The sequence below is a fragment of the Meles meles genome, chromosome 19, assembly GCF_922984935.1.
Source record: "Meles meles chromosome 19, mMelMel3.1 paternal haplotype, whole genome shotgun sequence".
In the NCBI taxonomy this organism is placed as follows: Eukaryota; Metazoa; Chordata; class Mammalia; order Carnivora; family Mustelidae; genus Meles; species Meles meles.
In genome coordinates this window covers 53,169,302-53,177,411 of record NC_060084.1, presented here as the reverse complement: position 1 = coordinate 53,177,411, position 8,110 = coordinate 53,169,302, and the positions used below count along the sequence as shown (strand labels likewise).

At 51.6% G+C, this 8,110-nt stretch overlaps 1 protein-coding gene across 2 annotated transcripts; it reads left to right on the top strand.

Moving 5' to 3' along the window:
* Nucleotides 1–3,175: 3,175 nt before the first annotated feature.
* LOC123931321 (sialic acid-binding Ig-like lectin 14) lies at nt 3,176–6,572 on the top strand. Of its 2 annotated transcripts, XM_045988306.1 has the most exons (6): nt 3,176–3,271; nt 3,337–3,717; nt 3,903–4,181; nt 4,370–4,417; nt 5,924–6,050; nt 6,164–6,354. In XM_045988306.1, the coding sequence occupies exons 1-6, from the start codon at nt 3,229–3,231 to the stop codon at nt 6,204–6,206; spliced, it is 921 nt and encodes a 306-aa protein (XP_045844262.1). In that variant the 5' UTR covers nt 3,176–3,228; the 3' UTR covers nt 6,207–6,354. The 2 variants fall into 2 exon arrangements, with proteins under 2 accessions (XP_045844262.1, XP_045844261.1); XM_045988305.1 differs by lacking the exon at nt 5,924–6,050 and having other exon boundaries at nt 6,164–6,572.
* The last annotated feature ends 1,538 nt before the right edge of the window (nt 6,573–8,110 follow it).

Here is an 8,110-nt window from a genome sequence, read left to right as displayed (position 1 = left end):
TTGTGCTCTCTCTCTAGCTCTCTCTCAAATGAATACAAAATCAAAATATAATAATAAAAGATCATTTAAAAACAAAAGAATGGATGTGTCAATGTGGTGTGGACACACAATGGAATGTCATGCAGCCACAACGGAGATGACCCTTGAAAACGATATGCTACAGGAAAACCCCAGACACTAAAGGACAAATGTTGTTTGATTCTGCTTCTCTGAGCTCAGAACAGGCAAACTCATGGAAACTGAAAGTAGAATGGGGGTTGCGAGGAGCTCAGGGATGGAGATGGGGACAGGTTGTTGGGTAACTGTGTGGACTTTCTGTTGGGGATGATGAAAAAGTTTTGGAAAGAGGCAGCGGTGATTGTTACACCGCCGTGTGTAACCGTTACACCGTACTCAGTGTCCCTGAATTACACCCTCTACAGTACTAAAAATTTGCAAGTTTTATTTTTACGAATATTTCATCACAAGAAACTCAAGGGGACAGGAAGCACTTCTGTGGTCAAAGTGCTGTCGTTATGGAGACAATACAAAAAGGTAAAAAATAAAACGAGAGCATGTCACGGATTGATACAGACCTGGAGGAAAAGCTCTCCGGCACCTTGGGCTGGGTTTCTGGGAGCGGAGAGGCTGGGAGGTGAGAGTGGAGCAAAGGCTCCAAGGGAGGGAAGAAGCAGACTCTTTGCTTGCCTAAGAGGAAGGTATTCCAGGAAGGTGGGAAGAGGGGAACTGCGCGTACGGCGGCTCTGAGGCTGAAAGCCAGGAGTGCAAAGGTCAGGGAGCCCGGACGATGGCACAGATCCCCAAGGAAGGCCGCTGCAGCCCACGGCAAGGTTCTGGGAGCCTTTGCAGAGAGCAGATGCATGCAGAGACCCTCATTTTAGCAGGATCCCCATGACTACTCTGTTCAGAATCAGCCAGACCGGGCCCAGGGCCCAGGGCAACAAAAAAGAGAGGCAGGACACTGGGGGTAAGGGGCGGGGGGGGGGGGTCCCAGCGGTGGTCCAGGGGGTGTCAAGAGGCGGTGGTGCGCTGGACCAGGGATGCACTGTAGGTGGGGAGGATATGTTCTGGATATATTCCGAAGGTCAGGCCAACAGCATGCTCTAATGGATGTGGGGGATGGGGGAGAGAGGAGCAAGGACGATGCCCAGGGTCTCCCCTGAGCAGCTGGAAGGACAGCGTCCTGTTCCAGGCAGGACTCCAGAGAGCCGCGTTTTGAAAGGTTCATTTGGAGAAGCCCCTTGACCTCCAACGGGGATATCCGTGAGAGAGCAGGAGTACAATGTCCAGAATCAGAAGAGGGGCCCAGAGTGGAGATATTAACATGCATAGCTAATGTGACGCGATAATAGATAGTTATAAAGGAGTATGACCTTTCCTCAAGAAATGAGTAATAGAATCACCATATGATCCAGCAATGCCACGTCCAGGTGCATGTCCAAAAGGACTGAGAGCAGGGGCCCGAGAGATATTTGCACACCCATGTTCGTAGCAGCGTTAGGCACCAGAGCCAAAAGGTAAAAGCAACCCAATGATCTCTCAACAGCTGAACAGTTAAAAAAACGTGGCCTAACCTACCGTGGAATTTTTTTTAAAGATTTTATTTATTTATTTTTCAGAGAGAGAGAGCGCACAGGCAGACTGAGGTAGAGGCAGAGGGTGAAGCAGGCTCCCTGCCAAGAAAGGAGCCTGATGCGGGACCCAATCCCAGGACACCGGGATCATGACCTGAATCGAAGGCAGCCGCTTAACTGACAGAGCCCCCCAGGTGTCCCTACCGTGGAATTTTTTTTTGAAAGATTTTAAAAAATTTCACTATTTGGCAGAGAGAGAAAGAGCACAAGCAGAGGGAGGAGCAGAGAGAGACGGAGAAGCAGATGCCCCACTGAGCAGGGAGCCCGATGCGGGGCTCGATCCCAGGACCCTGGGCTCATGACCTGAGCTGAAGGCAGGGGCTTAACCGACTGAGCCACCCAGGAGCCCCTATCATGGAATATTATTCAGCCTTAAAAAGGACAGAAATTCTGACATATGCTGCTGCATGTACGAACCTTAAGGATGTTACGGTAAGTTAAATAAATGGGTCACAGAGAAGATGGGTGCTGGATAACTTCACGTATGTGAGTTCTCAAAAGGAGTCAAATTCTTGGAGACAAAAAGTGCAATGGTGGTTTCAGGGGCCAGGAGGAAGGGAAATGGGGAGTTGTTCTTTAATGGGTAGAGTTTGGGGTGTCTGGGTGGCTTAGTGGGTTAAAGCCTCTGCCTCAGCTCAGGTCATGATCCCAGGCTCCTGGGATCGAGCCCCACATCGGGTTTCCTGCTCAGCGGGGAGCCTGCTTCCTCCTCTCTCTCTGCCTGCCTCTCTGCCTGCTTGTGATCTCTGTCTGTCAAATAAAAAAAAAAGTAATGGGTAGAGTTCAAGTTTTGCAGCTTAAAAAGAGTTGTTCTTGTTTACTACTTGTTTTACTCATGTCAAAAATAATCTCATACTCATATTTTTAGAAAATATCCAGGACATGTGACAGTCATGGGTGCCTGTAGCTCTGAGCCCTGCGGGGACAGCACCGTGTGTCTGGGGAGGAAGTGGCTCCCTGGGTGGGGACCGCGTCACGGGATGGACCAGGCCAGGTCCAGCTGTCTCTTCTCTAGTTCCCCCAACATGTTCACTAAGCTCATGGAGGATGAATGAATGAATGTATGAATGGCTGCTGCCTTCTCTTCACCCAGGATCCCTTCTCTTCTGCCCCAGAGGCTCACACAGACCTACAGAATCGTCCACCTTGCAGGATATAACACCTGAGGGTCTAGATGAGGCTGTGACCCTCCAGGTCTAGCCAGGAGTTGACTAGCTCCCCAGTGTAGACGGTGCTGCTCAGACAAGCCCCTCAGGTGGAAGAGACCTTAGGAGACTCATTGTGTCCCAGGCCTCACGTGTCCTCAGAGGTCCTGGTCCAGGCTCTGGTGCCAGAGGAAAGTGCCGAGATGAGGGGCAGGACACGGGTCTGCTCCTGCTCTCTCCTCCCGGAGTGGGTCTCCCTGGTGTCCAGCCAAGGGTGTGGCCGGCTCTGTGTAGAGCGCAGGGGGAGCTCTGGAGCTGTAGTTCCTCTTCTGTGAACCACAATGCCCTGTGCTCCTCCCCAGCTTCCCGTGGGTCCCTCTCAGCCTCCCTCCCGCTGCCTTCCTCTTCTCCCTCACCCACCGGAGGCCCACACACCCTCCATCTCAACGATGCTGCTGCCGCTGCTGCTGCTTCTACCCCTGCTCTGGACAGGTGAGTGGGCCGAGGGGAGGGGGTCAGGTGGGCGGCGGCTGCTGCTGACCCTTGATTCTCCACAGGGTCCCTGGCTCAGGGCTCGGGATTGCAGCTGCTGGTGCAGGAGACGGTGAAGGTGCAGGAGGGCCTGTGCATCTCCGTGCCCTGCCGCTTCTCCTACCCCCGCAAATACACTGATAATGACCCAGCTTATGGCTACTGGTTCCGGGAAGGGGCCAGTGCATACCACGATGCTCCAGTGGCCACAAACAACCCAGATCGTAAAGTGCAGGAGGAGACCCAGGGCCGATTCCGCCTCCTCGGGGACCCCCGGGCCTACGACTGCTCCCTGGATATCAGAGATGCACAGAGAAGGGACTCGGGGAAGTACTTCTTTAGAGTGGAGAGTGGGTCTTATGTGAGATATAATTACATGCAGAATCAGCTCTCCGTGCATGTGACGGGTAAGGAATGGGCTTCAGGAGAGGACACATGTCCCATGCATGGATCCTGAGGGCTCCTAGGGCAGGGCCAGGAAGGGATCCCCTGATCTCCATCCTGGCTAGGGAGGAGACAGCTGGCCTGGGGTGGAGGCTGCTTCTAGGGGCACACTCAGGGTCCCACTGCAGGATCTCTCTCTCCTCCTCAGCTCTGACACGGACACCTGACATCCACATTCAAGGGGCCCTAGAATCTGGCCACCCCAAGAACATTATCTGTAGCGTGCCATGGGCCTGTGAGAGGGGGACACCCCCCACCTTCTCCTGGATCGGAGTCGCCCTCCCCTCCTGGGGCTCCAAGGCTCCCCATTCCCCCGTACTCACCTTCACCCCGAGGCCCCAGGACCATGGCACCAACCTCACCTGTCGAGTGACCTTCCCCGGAGCTGGTGTGAGCACGGAGAAGACCGTCCAGCTCAATGTGTCCTGTGAGTGCCAGGCCAGGATCCAGGGTCCCTGAGGGCTGGGGGTGTTGGGGGAACAGGGGTTGGGTGAGATACTTGGGGAGAATTCTTAGAGGCACAGTGTCAAGAGGGGGAGAACACCCGGGCCCCACCCCCTTGCTCATGGCCGCCTCGTCGTACTGCAAATGAACAAGTATTTGTTTCTGCTCCAGATGCTCCACGGAACCTGACCGTCCGCAACTTCAGGAGAAACAGCACAGGTGGGAGAGGCCCCGGGGCACCACGGATGTCTCAGAGGTCGAATAAGGGACTGTTGTGAGGGTCTGCCAGAATGATGAAGCCCCATCGCTCCTTTTCCCCTCCCTGGACCCAATCTGCCCAGCCCCCATTCCCTGGCTGGACTCTCGAGGCCCCAGGAATCCTAGCTGACCATTTGCTGTCACCGTGGCTGCCTCCTCTCTCCCCTCACTCTCCTATCATGCCCTTTTTCTGATTCTCTGCTTCTCCTGTGGCCATGACATCTCACTGTCCCACCAGGAGCCTTAGATACAGGTTCTTGTTGCCGGACACTGGGCCTCTGGCTGCTTTCTGCACGACCCTGTGAGTAAGCCCGGGCCTGGTGCCTCTAGTCCCCCATCTGCGCAGAAGACCCTCTGTCCGTCTCCGTCCCGTTCAGATCCTCCCGAGCCCCTTCTGCTTCCCTGGGGGGCCCCTCCCACCCGAGCCACCTGAGTCAACATCCTGGAAGTCACTTGAGACATTTCTTGGCCTCAACCAGCACTCCCCATGACTCAGCGAGCTTCGAAAATATCTCAGATGGCTCTGTTTCTCCGTCACCGTGGCAGCAGCCCCACCTCAGGCCCCTACCTCCTCTCCCCTGCACAGAGGGAGACCCCCTGCATTGGGACCAGCCTCCTCTCCGGCCTGCCATTCTCTGTGCAACACCCCACCCCTCCAGCCCAGCACAATTCAGCCCGCAGGTGTCTCTCTGTGTGCCCTAGATCTGGCCCTGTTCCTCCCCTGCTCAGACCCTCCCGCGGTTCCCTGTGGCCCTCAGAGGAATGGCTGGAAGCATCACCTGTGTGGGAGCCTCCACGCCTTCCCTGCAAGTGGTCAGACCCTATGTGTGTCCACGCCCCTTCTCAGCATCACACATCAAAGCCCACCTCTTGGGACGTCCTCTGCCAGGTCTAGACATGCCAGCTCTTGCTCAGAGGTCCGTCCACCTGTCCTGGGATCATCGGGTGCTTCTCCTTTTATCCACCTTAACCAGATGACCCTTCAGTCTTACTTGCCTGGGCTTGCAACACTTGTTTGAGAGACTCTATTTTCCACGCCGGTGTCTGTGGAAGGGCAGAGGAAGAGAAGGGGCTCTCAGCCCTGCCCTTCTTGCTTTCTCTGTCCTGTAGTCCCAGAGACCCTAGTCAGCACCACCTCTCTTCAAGTTCAGGAGGGCCGGTCCCTGCGCCTGGTCTGTGAGAGTGATGGCAGCTTCCCTGCCAGGCTGAGCTGGTGCCGGGGGAGCCTGACTCCGAGCCCCTCCCAGCCCACAAATCCCAGGGTCCTAGTGCTGCCCCAGCTGGTCTTGGGTAATGGAGGAGAATTCCCCTGCCAGGCTCCATACTTGTGGAGCTCCTCCCTCGTTTGCTGGAACCTAGCTGTGCAGGATGAGTATATGTGGGACGTCTGCATTCTGAGGTGAACAAGACCAAGGTATGGACTTAAGGAACCTCACTCTCCTCCTCCTCTCGGTCTTCTTCCCCCAGGTATCTCCTGTTCCTGTCCCCAAATCTCTGAGGGCACCTGGCCTCTAATCCTCACCCTACTCAGAGGGGCCCTCATGGGGGCTGGCTTCCTTTTGACCTATGGCCTCACCTGGATCTACTACACCAGGTGAAAAGCCCAGATTCTGGGACACCTTGGGTGGCTTCACTCTTCTTGTCCTCTCCAAAGCAAGCCCTCCACAGAACTGGCCCCTTATTTCAGAACCATGTTTCCCCCAACAGGTTCAGAGGCTCCAAAGAGAATAAGGCTGCAAGTTGTAACTGAGCCCTCTTCCTCAAGGTGGTGCTGCTGGCCGGTGGATGAGATCTGTCAAACTACAGATCCTCGGCCCAGAGACTCACCCCTGTACAGCTCTGTGGAGCAAGGGGGTCCTGGGGGACTGGACCCTGCCTCCTCTCCAGGAATCAGGTCTCTCTACCTCTGGTCATTAAGACTCTTCCTGCTGGTTCTTGCATCCATGGTGAGGAGGACACAGATGGGTTTTTGTTATAATTAATTTAAATTAGGCATACCCTGTGTAATATGTTGCTTCTGTGTGTGTATCTTGGATAAGCCCAAAATTCAGCCCCACAATACAGTGCTATAAATCTCAAAATGTATCATTTTTTAAAACAGAGAATTTTAAAGAGATTTTTTAAACTAGAAAAATAAACTATTTCATATTTATTCACATATTTACCCTTTGATGTCTCTTTATTCCTTTGTATACATTTTCCCTGTAGCATCAGTTTCCTTTTGCTGGAATACCTTGTCCTATCTTTCTTGTGGTGTGGGTACGCTGGTGCTGAATTCTCTCAGCTGTTATTTGTCTGGAAAAGTTTCTGTTTCTGTTAGCTTGGAAAGGTATTTTTTTATGGGATAAAGAACTTAAGGATCACATTTTCTTCCCTTTTGGTACTTCAAATTCTTTTGTCTTTCATAGTTTCTTGTGAGAATTCTGTAGTTTTTACCTTTCTTTCTTTCTTTGTAGTTTTGTCTTTTTCCTCTGGGCAGTTTTAATATTTTCTCTTTTTCCCTGGGTTTAAATTATTTTGTTAATATATGCCTTGGGGTGTGTGTGTGTGTGTGTGTGTGTGTGTGTGTGTGTGTTGAGAAGGAAGGGAGAGGGAGAACACGAGAGAGAAAGATATTATCCTGTTTGGAATTTGTTGAGTACCTTGGATCTGGATTTACTATTATGATCAAATTTGAAAAAAAATTTGATAAAAATTAAAGCCAATATTTATTTCAGTATTTTTTTCCTATTCTTCCTCTTTCATTATCTCTGGGTCTCTCCTTTTACATATGAAATATGGCCTGATGCTCTCTCACAGGGCCCTGAACATGTGTTTTCCATTTTCCATCCTTTCTTCCGCTCTCTATTTGCTGTTTGAACAGGATCTACTGCTACATCTTCAACTTTGCTGATGATTCTTCTACAACGTTCTATCTGCTGTTGATCCCATTCAGTGGAACTCTCATCTCAGATAATGTAACTTTAACATAACTTTAAAAGTTATGTTTCCTGGGGTGCCTGGGTGGTTCAGTCAGTTAAGCATCTGCTCTTGGCTCGGGTCATGATCCCAGGGTCCTGGGATCAAGTCCCACATCAGGCTCCCTGCTCAGTGGGAAGCCTGCTTCTCCCTCCACCTGCTTCTCCCTTGCTTGTGCTCGTTCTCTGTCAAATAAATAAATACAAACATTTTTTAAAAAGTTACATTTCCTGGGGATGCCTACAGTTGTTCAGTGTCCAACTCTTGATGTTGGCTCAGATCATGGTCTCAAGGTCATGAGATCCAGCCCTGAGTTGGGCTCTGCCCTCAGCATAAAGTCCACTTGAAATTCTTTCTCCCTCTCCACCCCACCCCCACCCCCACTCTCTCACACGCACGTGTGTGCGCACACATGCTTTCTCTCAAATAAATAGAATCTTTTTAAAAAAGTTACGTTTCCTGTTTTTAATCTTCTTCTTCTCTTAATATATAATGGTAATGTTTTCATTTACATCCTTGAGTCTATCTGGCACATACTTGTAACAACTCTTTCAATGTCTTTGTCTCCTATTTCTGCCTCCTGTGTCATGTCTGATCATGATTCCTTTGGATGACTTTTCTCTTGTCGAGTGTCATGTGTTCATATGCCTTTGTATGTCTAGTGATTTTTCATTGAATGCTGGACATTGTCAATTT

Bases quoted from the DNA above. Each gene is read 5' to 3' on its own strand.
- LOC123931321 (XM_045988305.1), top strand. From the start codon at position 3,229: ATGCTGCTGCCGCTGCTGCTGCTTCTACCCCTGCTCTGGACAG. The intron at 3,272-3,336 runs GTGAGTGGGCCG...GATTCTCCACAG, and splicing joins TCTACCCCTGCTCTGGACAG to GGTCCCTGGCTCAGGGCTCG. The intron at 4,418-6,163 runs GTGGGAGAGGCC...TTCCCCCAACAG, and splicing joins CTTCAGGAGAAACAGCACAG to GTTCAGAGGCTCCAAAGAGA.